General features: G+C 33.8%; 3 protein-coding genes and 1 non-coding gene across 4 annotated transcripts in view; 1 reads left to right on the plus strand and 3 right to left on the minus strand.

Annotated features, from left to right (window-relative positions):
- Nucleotides 1-1,592: 1,592 nt before the first annotated feature.
- On the minus strand, nucleotides 1,593-1,665 carry Trnav-aac. Its single transcript has one exon. It is a non-coding gene; the product is annotated as a tRNA-Val (tRNA).
- A 409-nt stretch (nucleotides 1,666-2,074) lies between these two features.
- On the minus strand, nucleotides 2,075-3,636 carry LOC108749652 (60S ribosomal protein L36). The gene is made up of 4 exons (XM_018488471.1): nucleotides 3,566-3,636; nucleotides 3,232-3,370; nucleotides 2,788-2,922; nucleotides 2,075-2,298 (listed from the first exon to the last, which is right to left on the minus strand). Exons 1-4 carry the CDS (start codon nucleotides 3,628-3,630, stop codon nucleotides 2,215-2,217), a joined length of 423 nt encoding a protein of 140 aa, XP_018343973.1. The 5' UTR covers nucleotides 3,631-3,636; the 3' UTR covers nucleotides 2,075-2,214.
- Nucleotides 3,637-4,305: 669 nt separating this feature from the next.
- On the plus strand, nucleotides 4,306-8,534 carry LOC108749648 (nucleolar GTP-binding protein 1). Its single transcript, XM_018488466.1, has 9 exons — nucleotides 4,306-4,456; nucleotides 5,381-5,655; nucleotides 5,732-5,969; nucleotides 6,047-6,289; nucleotides 6,358-6,612; nucleotides 6,693-6,977; nucleotides 7,061-7,339; nucleotides 7,495-7,638; nucleotides 7,877-8,534. Exons 1-9 carry the CDS (start codon nucleotides 4,409-4,411, stop codon nucleotides 8,030-8,032), a joined length of 1,923 nt encoding a protein of 640 aa, XP_018343968.1. The 5' UTR covers nucleotides 4,306-4,408; the 3' UTR covers nucleotides 8,033-8,534.
- Nucleotides 8,535-11,101: 2,567 nt separating this feature from the next.
- LOC108749736 overlaps nucleotides 11,102-19,545 on the minus strand; it is a 46,758-nt gene continuing 38,314 nt past the window's right edge. Inside the window, exon 3 of the mRNA XM_018488666.1 lies at nucleotides 11,102-12,480. Coding sequence (XP_018344168.1) covers nucleotides 11,672-12,480 — 809 coding nt within the window. The 3' untranslated portion in view covers nucleotides 11,102-11,671. The remainder of the gene's footprint in view (nucleotides 12,481-19,545) is intronic.

Raw genomic sequence — 19,545 nt, forward strand, 5'->3', positions numbered from 1 at the left:
AACATATATATTTTACATATAATTGTATCTATACTATATATTTTATATTAAAAAGTTCTTAGATTTTTTTAAATTATCAGTATTTGTATGACATTTCTAATAAGTGGAAATTCTATTATCCAAAATTTTATATAGTTATTAGGAAGCAAAAGATCTATATATATATATATATAAATGTGTGTGTGTGTGTGTGTGTGTTATTAATAATACATGACATTTTGTAATTGTAAAAAGTATAATAAGATGTTTTTATCCATGCAAAATAGATAAGACTTGAATATTAATAATTATATGAAAAATTATAAAAAAATTTCTTTGTCATTAAGAATCTATTGTAATATAATCAATATATTATATTCTTTTTGAATAATACAACGAAAGTAAAATTGCCAAAATTATGTCATTTATATCATAAATTTCCGCACGTCAAAGATTCCAGTTCTAAATTATGAATTCACATGAATTAAGATAGAAATAGGGAATTATAAAAGCCTTCTATGTCATTAGTTTCTTTTAAACAATCTACATACGAGTTTACGATTAAAGATAATTCATTACATAGATCACTTTCTCTAAATTATCTCTGTTTCTTGCTCTCTTTCATTCTGCTCTCTTTCAAACAGTAATAGTAAAACAAAAGATTGAATTATATGTAATTGGAATATGCATCTTTTGATTCTCTAGAAGAAAGCATAAAAGTTATTAGAAGAACATCTTTCAAGAGGAGGTCACAAGGAGCATAGTTAAATTTGATTTAAATTTCGCGCTGTTTAGGTAATAAGATGGCAATGTTATCTATAATTGGTATTGTAGTTAGTAAATTTATTAGCCGTTTTATGATTTACCGACATTGTCTAATTATTAAAGAGCTAAATTTTTGTATCACTCTGTCACTCGCTTATCTTGTAACCTTCCGTCTTTCCTTTTCAACATGTTTTCCTAATAACTTTTACGATTTTTCGAAGGTATCGAAAGGTACGTGTTTCAATTCTCATCTTGCTTCTTAGACTAAATGTCTTGGAGAATGCTAAATTTATACAATGATAAGCATTTCAAAGCGTTGTAACAAAAAAAATAATATATAAATGTAATGCATATATATTATAAAATTATTATTCAATTCTGTTTTAAAGTTACGTAATTTAATTAATTTTGATATACTTTTAATAACAATTAATAACAATTAATGAAACAATCAAATTTAATCTAAAAATATATACCAATAAATTTATTAAATTGATTAGATTGAGATTTATTTTTATAATTAAAATAAAGGTTTTTTTTATCTCTGCAGATTGTGAATTATAAAGAAACTTATTAAATTATTATATCAGTAACTATACTGGTGTGTTCCGATACTTACTGTCAGTACTGAAAATCTATAGTACACATAACGTATATTGTATAGTTTCAGCAGTGAATATCGGAACGTACTCTAGTTGTTATTTTGTTTGATAACAATATTTGCAAAATAAAACGTAGATACATTTCAATAAAACGGTGGATTACATTCAGTAAATATCTTACATTTGCAATAATTAATAATGATAAAAATTAAAAAATATATCATGTTTTTTTTCTGAGACAAAAAATGTTTCCGCCCGGGATCGAACTGGGGACCTTCCGCGTGTTAGGCGGATGTGATAACCACTACACCACGGAAACTGATGGTAATAAATTCTTTAGTTTAGATATATCCAATACAAGAGATATGTAAAATTTTAAATCGTATTTAACATTTTTGAATATTATTCCAAAGTTAATATTAAATACTATTAATATCGATTGTATTTCAATCTATTTCTTTGTTACAATTGACATTTATTTAATATTAATAAATAAATTTTATCTGTAGTTAATAAAATTTTATTTCGTTTCTTATTATTAGCTATTAATTTAATTCTAGCAATGTATAAACAACTTATTATTTTGAATTGTTAAAAACTAATTTTAAAATTGTTGAAAATTATTTCTACTATTTAAGTCTCTTATAACGATAGTTAGAATAATATATGTAGCTTCTCTATTAAGTCAGATGAAAATAGGTCGTGAAAATAAAATGAGTAAATGGGCTATCAAGTGCTTGCTCAATTTATTTGAATCAAAGTTGGTAAAACCATCGAGTATTCTTGAATAATATACCTTATCTGTATCGAGATTGAAATATTGATTTATTCAAATACATATACTGGTTTACAATTTTAACGGATATAATTAATGATGAGCTGCTTTCCTCATCTGTACCAGGATATTTCCAAGCTCCTCTCGCTTCCTTTTGGCACGGATGTGTGTACCCAACTAAAAAATAAAAAACATCTTATAAAAAAAAATACTAAAAGTATAGAACAATGAAGTTTTTAATACTTAAAATAAGAAATGTATTACTATCTTTCAGTTATTGGCCAGTGTTAGATTTTTGTATATATAAAAGACAGGAGAAAATATTAAACATTTTGAAATTGTTAGGATCTTTTATGCTTTCTGTCCACGGTGATAGAACTATTCTATGTTCTTGAACAAAAGAATTAACAAGTCACATTTGAACAATTCAGTAATTTGATCAATGTGATTTTTTTCTAGAAAACAACCCGAGATCTTAGAGCAATTTTTAACACAATTCATAGACACAAGATTCTTAACTTTAAATCCTTCAGCAAATATTTTTTTATTCAGCTATCGATATTCCATTAATCCATAAAGCAAAACTCAGAGCATTATGAAATTATATGACACTATTATAGTTCTGCTGAAACCTATTGTCTAAAATTTGCAAGAAAAGACATTTACTCTTCTCTTCAAGAATTTCAAGGCGCGTTTATCCTTTGACACCTTCAGTAATTCCATAGCACGTTTTTCATAAGGGGCATGTCCTGTGACTTCTCGGATCAGATCCCTTACAAACTTGCTGTGCTTGGTTTGTCTCTACAATGAAAAATTAAGGATGAATAATAACACATAAATAATAACACAAGAAAAAGAAGATAAATAAGTTTCTGGTAATAAATTATGGTGTATCAGCTCTTCGATCAATACGCCATATATACAATAACGATGGCTACGATCAAGAGAATGTTTGTAACTATTGAAAGTTTTCTTTAGTGTTTGTTGGATTATATTTTTAGATCAATACTTTTAGAGAAATAATCAGCAAAGAAAACTTTCAACAGTTGTAAAATAAACATTCTGCTGAACGTGGTAAATGAGAGAATTGTGGGTACACTTTCCACTTACTCCTTTTATCCTAGATGGTCGTACACAGACGGTCTTGGTCCTTTCCTTCGCGGGTATATTTTTAATTTTAGACACGCGAATCTTCGTTGTTTTGTGGCCCTTATTGAGGCCGACGGCCAACTCGTATCTCGGAGCCATTCTGTGGAGATTGATTTTTTTTTAGGTTATCTCACATACAACATTATTTATTGCAAATACGCGCAAGACGTATCTCGATACAGCGAATTATAAATTCAACTTGAATGCCGGAGCAAAGAAATCGGTCAAATTTCTTTGATCAGAAACAGATTGCAATAATATTTCACGATTCGAAATCTTACTAAACCATACTAACCTTAGCAACGAAAATCCACGCGTCGAAAAAGAACTTTCATTCCCTACCATTCCATACAGGCGCATCAGGCGCATGCGTAGCAAACTCTGAATTCCGAAATGATCAGAGTAATTTGACTTATTTGACCATGGTGAAATATATAAATTATTTCATAGTGAGGAATTGATGGAAATAAAACATAATAATTAGCAAGAAACGGCGTGTAATAATTTCATACTGTAAAGATTTGCAAATTCAATGAAAATTTCGTTGAAAATTTTTCTTAGATTTCTTTATATAATTTTATACTTTTTAAATATAATTTTTTATAATTTTTATGTAAATTTTAGAATTTTTCAGAATTGTGTATATATTTTTTTAGAAAATTTTATTTAGATAACTTTTTAGAAAATCAAAATTTTTTTATATAAATTGGAACACTTCAAAAGTGCTGAGAAAGTCTATCTAATCTTTTCTAGAATTCTTCATATAAGTAAATTCTGAAATATTCTCACTTAGTCCCGATAATAAGACGTCTCGTTAATGTTCTGATTATATTTCTTCCATTCATTTTTTCATAATTTTTTTAGAATGAAAAATTTCAGCCTCAGCAATGATTTCCCGCGTAAATAGCAAAATATCACATTTCCGCTGCGGGACATTTTGACATTAGTCTCTTCCGCTGGAAGATTTATAACCTCAAATTGCCCAAACTGTTTTGGGACACGTGGTTTTCAAAATCAAAGGAACGGTTGAATAAATGAAATATCCTCTTGTTTTTTTTCGAAGAAATAAGTATTTCATAAAAAAAGAAAGGAAAGTTACGTTGTCTCTTTAACGCGGAATTTAATAAACTAAAAGAAAATGGTTTTGTACAATTTCAAGAAAATTGCGGTTGTCCCAACTGCGAAGGTTAGTTAACATACATTTGTGATTTGTAATTTTATATATTTATGTCATAACATTTATTATATTAAATGCAATATTTATTATAATACAAGGAAAAATCAGAAAGTAAAGTGAATTTTATTTATCGTATATATAGGTTAGCAAAATATGTATGTATTATATGTACAATATCATTTCTCAATATGATCCAGCTTTGTAATACATTTCATATAATGAAGAAGATTTCTGACTGCCCTCGAAGCTATGTATATACTTTCTGGATCGGTATTTACAATCGGTTCTTACTTTAAGATCGCTTTATATAAGTAATATCTTAAGATGCTAAGATTGATTTGACAACTTAGACAACTTACAACAATCTTAAATATAAGATTCGACTATAAATACCAGTCCTAAATTCTACAGCTAAAATTTGTCTAAGACTGTCTTAAGTAGTATTTTACTATATTAATATAGTTCTAGTTAACTTATGACATCTCAAGACTATACTTAAGACAATCTTAAAAATATAAAAAATTACTAGGAATATCAACCCTAAACTCTAGAACAATTGAAATTAGTCATCAGCCATGCAAGACCTTTAATAATCAAAAATAATGAAAATCAGAAGTAATAAGATCAGGACTATAGAATATATGAAAGAAGTTAAATTTCAATTATTTGATCATTTAGAAAATGATGCATAAATGTCTTTGAGAACTGCCAAAAATCTTTTTTTACAGCCAGAATCAAAATACTTTGATTATCATACAAAATGTGTTCCTAAAGCTAGGAGATTATATTCAGAAATAACTTTATATATATTTTGTGCACATGTATTGTGTATGTGTGTGTGAAAAATAAATAAAAATTATTTTTTAATTTTTCCTTATATTTTTATATTACAATATTTTTTCATAAAACTGACTTTTATCTTCTTTTACGTAGGACTTCATTGATATAATTTTGTCGAAAACACAACGGAAGACACCAACCGTTGTTCATAAACAATATAAAATCACGAGGATACGCGGTTTCTACACGCGAAAGGTGAAATTCACTCAACAGAATTTTCACGATAAATTATCCCAGCTAATACAAGAGTTTCCTAAGCTGGATGATGTTCATCCATTCTATGCCGACTTGATGAACGTTCTGTATGATAAGGATCATTATAAGTTGGCTCTTGGACAGATAAATACAGCGAGGCATTTAATTGATAAGTACGAAAAGAATGATTTACATATAACTCACAAGATTTGTTCTAATTGTCTTACAAAATATATTTTTTTATTACAGAGTAGCGAAGGATTATGTTCGTCTTTTAAAGTTTGGAGATTCGTTATATCGATGTAAACTGCTGAAGAAAGCCGCGCTGGGTCGAATGGCCACAATTATGAAGAAACAGGCAGCCAATTTAACATATCTTGAACAAGTCCGTCAACACTTGGCTCGATTGCCAAGTATAGATCCTTACACGCGTACGATAATTATATGCGGGTTCCCAAATGTCGGCAAGAGCAGTTTTATTAATAAAGTAAATAATACATAATAATAATTTTATAGTTGTTTTATCTACAAATAGTATTTAATACATAATATGATTTATTCTAGATTACTCGAGCCGATGTAGAGGTTCAACCATATGCATTTACAACAAAATCTTTGTTTGTGGGGCATACTGATTATAAATACTTGAGATGGCAAGTAATAGATACACCTGGAATATTGGATCATCCGCTGGAAGACAGAAACGTTATTGAAATGCAAGCGGTAACTGCTCTCGTTCACTTGCGAGCCGCTGTACTTTACTTCTGCGACTTGTCGGAGCAATGTGGTCATACTTTGGAGGAACAAGTGAGCTGTGGAATATAATACTTGTGATTTTTAACATTAATGTTCTAAACTCTGTTTTGTTTATGTAGGTAAAACTTTTTGAATCCATAAAGCCTTTATTCATGAACAAGCCTTTAATAATAGTCATGAATAAAATGGATATCGTACGTTTGGAAGAATTATCTCCAGAGAAGAGGGCTATTCTGAAGCCGTTCGAGAACGATACGAATATACCTGTGCTAGAAATGAGCACTATCACCGATTTTGGCGTGATGGAAGTGAAACTGGAAGCTTGCGAGCGACTTTTAGCCTTCAGAGTCGATCAAAAGATCAAGACTAAAAAGGTAATTAATTCAAAGATCTTTTAACGCAAAATCCGCATGCAAAATATGCAGTTGTAATGCACGATTTGTAACGATTATAGGTGGAAGGGCTTCTTCACCGTTTGCATATTGCTCAACCTAAAAGGATAGATCCTAATCGCGTCCCATGTATACCGGAGAGTGTTCTGAAGAAGAGGCAGGCTGCCGCGGAGAAAGCCGTAAGAAAGCGTAAATTGGAGAGGGAGATAGAAGAGGAGATGGGAGATGATTATGTGCTTGATCTGAAGAAGAATTACGATATTGAAGGAGATCAGAAATACGACATTATCCCGGAGATATGGGAGGGTCATAATATAGCGGATTACATAGACTCTGATATCTTCGAAGTCAGTACAAATTTGATTGTATCAATGCGTGATGGCCAATGCATGAAGCGAAACATATTTTTATACCGTTTTTCCATTTTCAGAAATTAAATCAACTCGAAAAGGAAGAGCAATTGAGAGAAGAGGCCGGTTTCTACGATTATAAGATACCACAGTTATCGGAAACGATGCGCGAGATCGAACAGTTGGCGAAACAGATTCGTGAGAAGAAGTTTGTCATGAAGGACGAGGCGCGAATATTAAAGGCTTCTACGAAACCGATTATGCCGCGTACAGCCGCGGCTAAGACCCGCGATCGATCGGTCGCGAGATTGAAGGAGCAGATGGAAGATCTGGGTGTGAATATGGAAGATACTGAAAATGTGAGTGCTAGTATTTAAATGTTTTCAAGAAGATAGTTTAGGATAATTTTCTGTATCGTACTATGTTCAATTCACTGTTCTATTGTAATTTATTAATTCTATTGCATCAAGTATTATATATATTATGTTATATTCTGTATTAATTGTAACTATAGGCGCACTTTAAACGAATGAGAGCACGGTCCAGGTCGCGCTCAGAACCTGCTAGGAAACGCATGCGTGTGGAATCGGCATCACAGTCGCGTGCCCGCAGCGTCTCGAGACCATCGCGGGATGAGATGGGCGTTAAAAACATTGAAGTAAGAGACAAATAAACAAATAAATTTCAAGGCTTCAGCGCAACAGTGATCTATATTTTAGAAAAATTAATGTTAAAATGAAGACAATTAAATTTAGATTAAATTTGCTCAACTTCTTTAAAAAATATAGATCATTGAAAAGCTGAATATCTTATTTTAATTATTTTCCAATTTATGAAAGCGTATTTATTTACATAATAAATGGAAATATATTTATCCTTGCTTGCGTTTATTGTAGATGAAGATGAAGCTGAAAAACGTAACTTATAAGACACAGAAGAAGAAAATAGCCAAGAAAGGTCTCAAGGGAGAAGGTGATCGTTTTATTGGCAATAAAATGCCGAAGCATTTATTCTCTGGCAAAAGAGGAATCGGCAAAACATCCAGGAGATAAAGCTTTCACTTATATTTCACACACTACTTATGATTCTTCATTTATATTATATATCTTTGTGAATATAAACGAAACCGTCACCTTTGTAAATGTAATTTTCAATCCAGATTTGGTATTCAAGATATTGTCGTAAAATATTTCATTTATTGACGCGGATATTGTCGCTGACCTATTTCTGTTTGATTTATAATCAATGATGCGATTACAGTTTGTGAATGAAACTTACGTGTTTATTGAGGAGAGAGCGAAGATCGCTTTTCCTTTCCTTTATCATTATCGGTCACTAAATAGTCTGTTTTGAAAATAATATTTTTTGTAATGACTCCGTGTCAGCATGAGTGCGTGTGGTTGCATAATGCACATAAGGTAACCTTCGAACTCGGGACGGGGTGAGTAGCGGCGTTACGCTTAATAAAATTTTATTGCTGTCGTGGTCAGATAACCCCTCGTGTCGAGTGTAGCTTCTACATTACATTCTATTCATAAAATCACAACGTCGCCTCGAAACATCGATTAACAGTTGTATGATCTAATTTTGAAATTATTATCTATAAAACATTACAATTTTATAAATAATAGTAATAGAATATTAATAAATTAATACTTAAATAAGAATTTGCTCTAATTTCGTTATTCTAAATATTTCAGTTTTAACTGTTAAGACATGGAGTTAAAAATTTGAAAGATTGTAAAAAAACGTGATTTTCTTTATATTTTCGTTAAAAATAATCATTTGACAAGATTTTTTTCCAATTATGATTTAGTTAAATCGTAAAGCAATAGAAGATAAAAGAATAGAACTTTTTTTTTATTGAAAACTACTTTCTGTGTTAATTGTATATAACGAAAATTATGTATAATCATTGACTAGCGTAAATTTTGTATTTAATTTTCGTTAACTTTTCCGAAGATCTCGATTTACTAATGATAGAAATTGATACAAAATTGTAAGGAGAAAATTCTGTCCGCATTTTGTAAAAATGTATTTTGAAATTCGCGCCGCATCCGAAATAAGAAGAAAACGGTCGAGTTCAAGTCGGCAAAGCGGCTAGATCTGCTTGTCAAGCAAATGAGCATGATTGGTTCTTACCTGTGGATCCAACCAATCATGTTTAATTGCTCGACGAGCAGACCTAGTCGCTTTGCTGACTTGAACTCGCCCATTACTTCTTCCAAATCATGTTCTCCTAATATCCTAAATTTAGCTGCTGAATTTAATTTGCATCTTTTTATTTGAATTTGTATCAATTTGCATCTTTTGAAGATAACGAGATATTCGAATCGTATTTAAGATTGTGTAACTTCTTACAGCAATATGTTATTCTAATAATTTTGACGATTTGTGGAATGTAACGAAAGACTTATATTCCAATTCTCTCTTATCTCGATGCAGTAGTCAATCACAAAAAAAAGTTATAAATTAAATAAATTTATATTTAAAAGAAATTCGATCATATGGTTATAAATGAGCCAATTTATAGAGAACAAATTTAAAATATATTCTAGATATATTGTCGAAATTTAAGAAAAAAACGAGAAAAATAAAAAGAACATCATGTATTGTTTACTTACGAAGTTCAACAATAAAAATAAATATTATAACTCTTTGAAATGAGTCATTTAGAGCCGGTTTGTTCCATCTTAGATAAACTATGTGATAATTTACTTATTCGATAAACAAAAGAGTAAAAGAGTAAGAATATAAGAGAGTAAGAGAGTAAAACAGTGAGTTGAAGTTTACCGAAAGGTGGAACAACCCAGCCTAAGTCTAATCAATTCTATTCCTTTATTAGTAAGGAATTGGTGTAAAATTAAGACAATTGTAAAAAGCGACGGTATTCCTTAGTATAAGATCAATCCAAATTTTGTCTTACATTGCAATTTATTTAGATTTATCAACGCACAGTGGTAGGAAATGAAAGAGAAATAAGCAGGTCTTTTTATTGAAAACTGATAGATCATATATTTAAGACTTCGCTATAAATGGATCTCCATCATCAGATAAGTTGACAATAAGAGGGACAAGAATAATGATAATAAAAGGGTGCCGCTGGGTGATTAATTAGATTATAATTTTACGATAACGCGATCATAAATTTTTATACAATTTGATACACCGGACGTGTTAGAAAAACAACGATCTTGTTTCTCATCGATTTTGCTGTACGCTCGATAAATATGTGATGCACATTTTTTCGATAAAATACGAATATTATTATCTCACAGATAAAACTCGAAATGCTCACGCATACATGGAGATTACAGTGCGGCGGCGGCGGCGGCGGCTATCGATCGACGTAGATCTCGTGGAAAATATGTAATGGAATTTTTGCGAGAGCGTAACACATTCGTATCAAACTGCTTACGGGGGGGAGGGGGGGGGGGAAATCGAGAGATTTATTTGGGACTCAGAGAATCCATTCGTAATACTCTATAGGAACTAAACGAAACCTCGATACAAAACAGGTTCGATAAGAGCGAAGACTTTAGCTTGTGTCACAAAGTTACATTAGCATCAGACATCAATCCGCTCGTTTCGCAGAAGCCTAGCGTGATTGTAATAAATTAACAGATAGAGGGATAACAAATGCGTTATAAGATGATGTTATGGCGTTTCGAGGGGATGCTCATCCGGTTAAAACAAGAAGACGTATCCTTACAGAAATCTATTAATACTGGCCAATTAAGAATTTATTACATACATTTTTTAAAAAGAAAAAAATTAGAGATTTTTCTATATTGTATTTGAAAGTAATACAAGAGATTTGGCAGCGATTTGGAACTTCAAGGATCAAAAATTATTTTAATAAGAAGTAGGCATGCTTTTAAAAAATAATTAAGATAAAGTGAGAAAAATTACATTTTAACTATAAAATTGTATTAAATATTTTAAATATTAACCTTACTGAACTTTCATACATTATACATATATATAAAATTTATTTTTATATAGAAAGTATAAATTCCCAATTTCGGGCACTGTTTATAAAAATTATATATCTAATACAACCTTAATACCGAAAGACAATAATTAATTACTTATTTTAAGTATTAAAAGCACTGCTGTTTAGTCTCTCTCTCCTCCAAATAAATAATTATAATTATTGTCTTTCAGTAATAAATTAGCTTGCATTTGGCCAATATGGGATTTCTATTAGGGTAATTACGATTATCGTTGCTTACGATTATCGACGATTCGCAACGATTCGCTTCCGTTTAGCCGGGTCTGAATATAGTGAGAATGTCCTAATATAAAATACGATCGTTACATAATAAGGAATATAATGACAAGTAAATATCGTTAGTATCACAGTCGATGCGAGACCCTGAGTCTAGGCGAGCTTTTACAGGGTCTGAGTATTCGGTGATGCCTTGGATCGTCCGAATCGTATGAAGAAAGAAAAGAGAGAAATAATGGAAGTCTAGAGGGGTCGCGGACGTGCACGAAAATCTTAAAGTCGAACGACGGTACATTCTTTTTACTTTCGCCATTATCAGTATATTTATTAATAGTTGTATCTAATATCTTAACAACACACACGCGAATGTGGATGGCATCACCGAATCGCAATTCGGACGATTCTTTGGTGAGTCCTCGGCCATGGTAGACTGTTTCACTCTCCTCTCCTCTCCTCTTCTTTACGAGCAGGCGCACTCCAGCACTTGGATGTTCTTCCAGTAGGACACCTTCAGTTGCGTTGACTGGTTCTCGTCGAAGTAGACGATCATCAACTGGTCGAGCTTGCTGGGTGCGCAGCACGGCTTAGGTACCCTCTTCCGGTCCTCCTTCCACAGCAGACTCTGCAGCAGAGCGTGATGATGTGCCGGATTGTACCGGGGCGGGCAACGGCCCTTACAGTAGCCGGCGTCGAAGCCCTTCGGATATACGATGAACTCGAAGCCCTTCAGGTCCTTGAACATCACCGTCAGCTCATGCCGGCAGCATTTCTTGTTGTTGTCACCCTTGCACCGGCTGCGCCGGCCCTTGTGCAGCGGCATCAGTTCCTCGGGAGTGGACCTCTTTCCTCTACCACTTCCAACCTCCGACGTGGTGAACACGTTCAACGTTGCGTGGGAGACCTCGCGCCGCGTCGGCCGGCCGTCGTGAAGGAATTCCAGTTCGAGGCCGTGGTTCTCCAGATCATCCTCGAGCCAGCCCGCGGCCGCTTCGGTGGAGTCCAATTCCATCCACCGGGAACCCGTCGGCTCGCCCTGCGGAATCTCGCGCCGCAGCAGGAGACGCCGGGAGGAGGCCGGCGTGCGGAGATAGACCAGCGCCTCGAGATCGCGTGGACGTCTGTGATCGCCTTGGAGGAAGAATCTCAGGGACGCGTGATCGACCGTGACGTCCTCCGCGTCGCCGGATACCGCGACGGGAAAGTACAGGGAGTGACGGTGGTATCCTCCCCTCAGGCTGAAGCCAAGGCTCGATTTGTTCCCCGGATGTTCTGTAACAGAGAAAAAAAAAACCACCGTGATGAGTACATATATCGTTACGTAAATGACAACGTTGTGAAATCGGCAAATTCGTGTCGTCGCGATAGCTTCTAAATCGGATGATGATTTTACGTCACGATGGACATTAACGAATTCTAATTACAATATTAAATGTGTAAATGTTATTACATAGATGCAAATTGTTAACGTGATAAATTGTCTTTGATCCTTATCCAGAGAAGACGTTAATGTTATTAGCAGAATCTAATGCATCCCGTAATAATATAGTACATACTATGTAATGGCAATATCGCCTCGGCAAAATGTAATTAATTACTAATAGGGAATGTTGCGCGTTACGCAACACTATCATCGAAGCGCGTGAAACAAATGGAGGATAACAGATTCTAGTTCTTGCGTATTAATTAGCGCGGGGGGGGGGGGGGGAGGGGCAAAACTCTTCGTTTAGGCTACAATTGAATTCTTGCAACAATGACACGGAAGGCTGAGCAAGAGTCTTGCTCGTAATCGTGACTCAGTTTCGCTTTGTCATCATTGTCAACGTATTCGTGCTACACACTTACATATATATACCTATACCTCGAGATTTACAGATTATATTCACGGTAAATTTAGAGCGGCGAAGAACAGCTCGCCTATTGTCTACGTTTACACCGCAATGGGAACGAACCTTTCCGTGACCCTTGAACAAAACCGAGACGACCGAAAAAGAACATGTAAACAGATTTAAATTCAAGCCGATGTTGACGTACGGGATGACGCTTTATGGCCAGAATGCCGCTCCAGTTTTGTCCCCTCCGCAGACAAATCGAAAAATCTTCACACTTTACACATCGCACACTTATCATAATGGCATGACTAAATTTTGATTGTTATTTTGGCGTTGCTTTAAAAAAATAACAGAAACATAAAGGAAAAAGAAAGAACATACTTTCATTATTCTAAAATCAATTATTACATCCAAATTGCTTATATATTAATCTTATAATTAATGTTACAAAATTTTAATCATTCACACTTTCTTTCTAAAAGACTTTGTCGCAAAACTTTTTGCAGCATTCATCATTATACTTGAGTTTCCCACGCAATTACTTCGATGTTCCAACAAAATTATTGTTAGATCTATATCTACTAAATGTCTGAACACTTTTTTGAATTGTGATATTGTTGTAGCGAATGCACACGGAAAAATTCCATTATTCTAAGCGACATATTTTTTACCACATACATTTACAGAAAAAAAAAAAGAAAATTTTTTCCAAGTATCGCTTAATAATGAATGTTTAATTAAAATAAATTATTGGCAACGATAAATAAACGATAATCTTTTGTAACATAATTAGAATAATATACTTAGTACGTTAAGTAAAATTTATATACGACGCAAAGTAAGGCGTGACTGATGATTCGTGCGATCGTAGTTGCTCTTGCGCTCGAGCTAAATTATCGATGAGAGCGCGAGACGGTTAACGAAAGAGTAGCAAACGGAAACTGCGTTTTGTCGGGGTTGCTTTAAAAGTGCATTACATAAATGACAGGAACTGTTGAATTCCCAGTCGACCGACGCACGCTGTCACAATTCTCTCACGCGTATTTACGGATGCAGAATATGCAGATGCGTTTCGCGACGAGCATTCTTGCCTCGGTGGAAGATCTGCGTTATTCGCCCACGTAAATATATTGGCAGAGGGATTTTCGCGAATCGAAACTCCGCCGGATGGATACTCGTCGCGCATAAACAAACACGACCAGCGATCTGAGTCATGGAATGGTATTCGACCTTCCAACAAAATCGGCCGCGGCATGTATTGCCGATCTAACCGATCCATGAAACGACTTGAAAATACCACGAAGATGATTTTAGGCGAATGCTCCTGAATTTAATTCCCCTTAATTCCCCTTAATTCCCCTTAAACACTCGCGACACGATGTTTGACTAGACAAAAACAACGGTTGGGTACAGCAGAAAAAGCAGCTTCGGAATTGTTGTAAAATTCTTTAATATGTGTTTGGTTTTACTCTTAGTTCCTCATTGGATCTAAATGTACAAATCAATCATATTAAAGAATCTGACAACAGTTGCAAAGCTACTTTTTCTGCTGAATGCAGCCAATAAGTAATCCAATCCGTTTCTCATTAAATATTTAACATTAAGTAATTAATGGTAATAATTAATTAAATATACAAATTTATTATTATATTTTGTTTGTTAGATTTGTGTTCCGCAATATTTCCTATTACTTCGACTCGGCACGTGATTTTTATTCTGTGAAGAATTTAGTGTGTTTCGAATTTCGATTTAACGATGATGATCTGCTTCATTCTAAGAAAAAAGAAAAAAAAATGTTGTCATCTTCTGCCCCACAATATATTACTTCTCGAGATATTGCCGGAGGAATTGGTCGCGAGCCAATATCGTAAATACTCTCGAACGTACTATTAACGAGACCGCTCGAAGGGAGGATTTAGAATTTGTAAATCGCTCGTTTCGGCAGCTGTAAAAGTCACGCTTGAAGATGAAAGAGAGAAGGGTGCGAGAATTTGTGTTAGGGAGACCAATTCTTTGGAGAAAAGAAGAGGAGAAAGGGGTGCGAAAATTTCTCTCTCTCTCTCTCTCTCTCTGTGTGTGTGTGTGTAGGAGGGAGATAAATTCTTTACAGAGATGAGAAAGAGGGAGGGATGAGAGAGAGAGAGAGGGTGAGAGAGACGGAGGGAGAGAGAGAGAGAGAGAGAGAGAGAGAGAAAGAGAGAGAGAGATCCGACTCCGATTGCCGGAAAGTCGGTATTCTCTCGCCTCTCTTCGTTCCTCTTCTCTCTTTTAACTCGCTGATTAAGTCTTATTTATGAGGGCTCGCGAGGCTGCTCAGGAAAACTCTCGCGGGGCCATTAATTATCCACAAGGCATCAGCGACCACACACCATTTTTCCCCGAGCCTGTCGTGATGCGTTCAAGTGGTTGGCGCCGGTATTACGAGTGCCACGATGATAATTACGAAGTATTTAAGTAGAGATCTTCAATTAAGTAAGAGATTGAACATGCTCTTTAGACAACTTTTGATTGGACTGCCATATTCGGCACGATGCTTAAAATAGAATGAGATGCATTTCATATTTAATTATGAGTGTTTGGTTTGTATTTTTTTGATTGAATCTACCTGAATTCCAATTAATGTAACAAAATTTTTTATATATGTAAACTTAGGCAGGAAGAAGGGTTTCTTAAGGGACGGAAGGTCTCGGATGTACGTTGAGAGAGAAAGGGAAAACAACGTACTTTCTCAGGACGGGATACCTGCTCTCTAAAATCTTTGGAGCGGAATCTAATTATAAACAGTGACAAAAGAAAGACAAGTATGTCATAATTGAGTTCAATTGTCAATTTTTAAGAATGAGATTTCATTCTTTAGAGTTAGATTCCACTCCAAAGAGTTTAGAGGCCGACGATAGCGATTGCACACTTGTCCAAAATAATTCTACGAGCAATAATAAATATTAATTAACGGGCAATGAGAGCATTTTCAGCGCGATATTTGGAGCGCAATACATAAAATATGTTCACAATACTTTTACGTTACTTGTCGATACAATATTCTTGGACATTTCAGTTTACTTTAAACCATCATCAGCAATTACCGTCTAATTTTCATAACACACGCTCCAAATACCGCGTAAATACTCTCATTCCGTCCGTTAATTAATATTTATTATTGTTTAATTTTCGAGAGCCCTATTAAATATAATTTGTTTTTTTTTTAATTTTACGAGCTCATTATCTAATTTATTATCTAATTTATTATAATTTATTATCTAATTCTTTATCTGGTCGTCACTTAGATTTACAACTGCAACAATTAGGAGTTATCTCGACAGCGAGCGAGGTACGGGGAATATAAAAAGGGAAAGATGGAAACAAAGGATCTGAATGAGGACTCTATTTGCTTTATCTCGACGTGTGAAAGTGGCTAAACTCGTGGCTCGACAATTTCTTTCTCACGCGAAACTCTTTAAATAAGCCGCGAGAACAGACTCGCGAGAATCGCCGGCAAGAGATAGATACGTAGAAAAGAGATAGAGAGAGAATTGTGGAAAATAATGGGTCTGTTTGCGCGTTGCTTGAAACCCCTAAAATTTTTGCTGCGCTATTTATACTCATTTCTGACCAGTGCAATTGTAGATTGAACTTTAATCTCTTAATTTAATTTATTTTTTATCTTTTTTTACACTTTGAGGAAAAAATTTATTAAATTCTAATAAACATTTGTTTGAATAGTACTAAATATTCACTAAACATACCTTTATTACGTACAAAAATTCTTAATTTAAGCATCATTTTTTTCTACTTACTATTCAAACAAATATTTATTCAAATTTGATAATTTTTTTCAATATAATCATTAGAAACTTGAAAAGGACAAAAAGTAAATTAAACCGACAATAAAGTTAATCTACATTAATAGAAATAGATGACATTAATGATGATATAATATTATGTAAAAGTGTCTAGAAATTGGGAGAGAAGGTTCGAGCCTTTCCATGCTTCGCCGCGTGCTCAGAATGCATTATTGATTAGTGCCCTTATTTATGAGTTGTCGCACACACATGTACATAAGAAAAGATACGATGAGGGAGGCTGTGTCCCCCCCGAAGAAAATTCGTGACACCGAGCGATTTTCAGAGCCCCGACACATTTCTCGGTTATCACGTTCCTCGTATAATTTATCTGCCTGACGACAAGCAAACGCACCGCGTCGTTTTACATTCGGTAGAATCATACGTTTTCAAGTTTTCTCTTCTCTCTCTCTCTCTCTCTCTCTCTCTCTCTCTCCCTCTCCCTCTTTTTCTGTTTGTTTCTCATGGCGCCACGGGATCCTCTGCTTTTAGAGCGAGGGCAATACTTAATCCTTCGTCCACCGAGTGTATTTCTGCAAATAGACCCATGTCTATTTCTTGCAGGTTTCCTCGCATGATTGGATGAAAAATAAGATCTTGTAAACGTTTGATACATACATGCGGAGTATCCGCAGAAAACCGGATGTTCTCTCGTTACAGATTCTTCTGCCAACTTGCGGTCGACGTTCTCCACCGCGAAGAAGTAGAGCAAAATCATCATTTACGTAATTTTGTATCTTTATATCTAATTACGCGTTTAACAAAATCAAAATTTTATGTACATATACTTTAAAATTCGCATAAAATTTGATAATAATATATTACAGTCCTATCGTCTATCTATAACCATTGTAAAATTAGTTTTTACAAAAATTTCTTTAATTTCAGTTATCGATTCTAGATCAAATGGGAACTGCGTAATTATGAGAGCATCATGCATAAAATTATACAAAAGATCCGTTTTTATAAATAATAATTGAATTATAAGCCGCACGTTTTTATGCAGCGAGAAAAAGTATTAAACTTTAATAAATATTTATTGAATTAATATTAGCTCAATATTTATTAAATATATGTTTATTTAGTACAAGAATCATTATTTTTATTTATCTATTGTATCACTTTTTATTTAGTATATATTTATTTAACGTACCTGATTTATATACCGTAATTGTTTATGTTAGTACTCTCTCTATATATTCCAACAAATATTTATTAAAATTTAGTACATTTTTCTCAGTGTATATAAACAATTAAATTAATTACAAAGACATAGATTATTTGAGGAATCAAGTGCAGATCTCTGATTAATGTAAAATAATATTAATTTATGCGTGTTGCGTATCGACCGGCGAGCCGAGTTTCTTAGATCGATCGATCAATCCAGTTCTTCCGAGAGACGTTTCCCAGCGGTCACGTTCGTCGAATAACGGCGTACGTGCATCCCGCGTGTTTCGGTGAAATCGTTTGTTTTTTCGAGCCGCGCCGAAACGAAAGATCTACTTTTAGAGAGGGATGGTAGATACTTTTAGAGCGTTTGATGCATGTCGCGCGAATGGCGAGGTGGCACAATTTCTTCGATCGCGAGAGCGAACGTCACGCGATCGTGCCAACTGCTCGTCCGCTAATTACACGTAAACACCTACGAGTGATACGAATTCTGAGCTTGTTTTTCCTTTATCAATTACTCGCTTATGAACGCGACGTTGCATTTATTTATAACTTTTCTATAACGGCAATGTGTCATTTAAAAATTTGCAATGCTGTTTACTTTGTAATTAAACAATTCTAATATTATATATTTGCGTTTTAATAATAAAGAATATTCATATACGCACATATAACTTGTGTTGACTCTTGAAGCCTTCCACTAATTCTCATCGATATTAAACAATTCGACTATAAAAATAAATTGAAAATGAATTAAAATAATATCTACACTCCGACGCGCACACTTGAAGTTAAAAATACTAAAATTATTTAACTCAAGGAACATTGGCGATTTATAGAAATAATTAAAAATAATTCAAATTGAGTATAATTTAATGTTATGGATTTAAATTTAGTGGGTTATAATCACTCACGTTCGATTTATCTTTTACTTTTCATTCCCCGCAATTTTCATTCGTCGTATTCTATTAAAATAAATTACGGAAATTTCTCGTGCGACTATCCGATTGTCAGATAAAAGCATCAAAATCGTATTTATCGTTTACTCCATTACTTTTGTTAACTCCTCTGCGATCAGGAATTTCAGACGCGCGAAAAGCGATCGCAAATATCGGAGGCGCGAATACAAGACGAAAGGTGAATACAAGGCTCCCATTCCGTGAAAGATTCCTTAGGAAATGGATTTCTATATCCGAGGAATTGCGCGTCTTCTCAAGAATCAATTTTGGGAGCACCTGAGGAATGGAATGCCACAGATGCGGCCGTGGAGATCGTAGCCCTCCCCCTCTTGAAGTTTTTTTTTTTAAATATTTATAGTAAAGTGTTATATATAGTTTAAATATTTTTGAAATGCTTAATCACAATTTTAATATTCTAAAAATATTTTATAATTTAAGAAACTCCTAGATACAAAAAACATAGATTTTGTTATTATTCTTTTTGTGTTAATATAATATTAAATAAAACGTTTTATGAATTATACATTTAATAATACT

Source organism: Trachymyrmex septentrionalis, unplaced genomic scaffold, assembly GCF_001594115.1.
Source record: "Trachymyrmex septentrionalis isolate Tsep2-gDNA-1 unplaced genomic scaffold, Tsep1.0 scaffold31, whole genome shotgun sequence".
In the NCBI taxonomy this organism is placed as follows: Eukaryota; Metazoa; Arthropoda; class Insecta; order Hymenoptera; family Formicidae; genus Trachymyrmex; species Trachymyrmex septentrionalis.

What these genes read in the sequence shown, in the direction of transcription:
- LOC108749652 (XM_018488471.1), bottom strand. Translation starts at nt 3,630, where the DNA reads ATGCGCCTGTATGGAATGGTAGGGAATGAAAGTTCTTTTTCGACGCGT. An exon ending in GACCATCTAGGATAAAAGGA is followed by an intron (nt 2,923 to 3,231) that starts GTAAGTGGAAAG and finishes TTTTCATTGTAG; the next exon opens with AGACAAACCAAGCACAGCAA. An exon ending in TGAAATTCTTGAAGAGAAGA is followed by an intron (nt 2,299 to 2,787) that starts GTAAATGTCTTT and finishes TTTATTTTTTAG; the next exon opens with TTGGGTACACACATCCGTGC.
- LOC108749648 (XM_018488466.1), top strand. Translation starts at nt 4,409, where the DNA reads ATGGTTTTGTACAATTTCAAGAAAATTGCGGTTGTCCCAACTGCGAAG. An exon ending in GTCATACTTTGGAGGAACAA is followed by an intron (nt 6,290 to 6,357) that starts GTGAGCTGTGGA and finishes TTGTTTATGTAG; the next exon opens with GTAAAACTTTTTGAATCCAT. An exon ending in AAAAGATCAAGACTAAAAAG is followed by an intron (nt 6,613 to 6,692) that starts GTAATTAATTCA and finishes TAACGATTATAG; the next exon opens with GTGGAAGGGCTTCTTCACCG.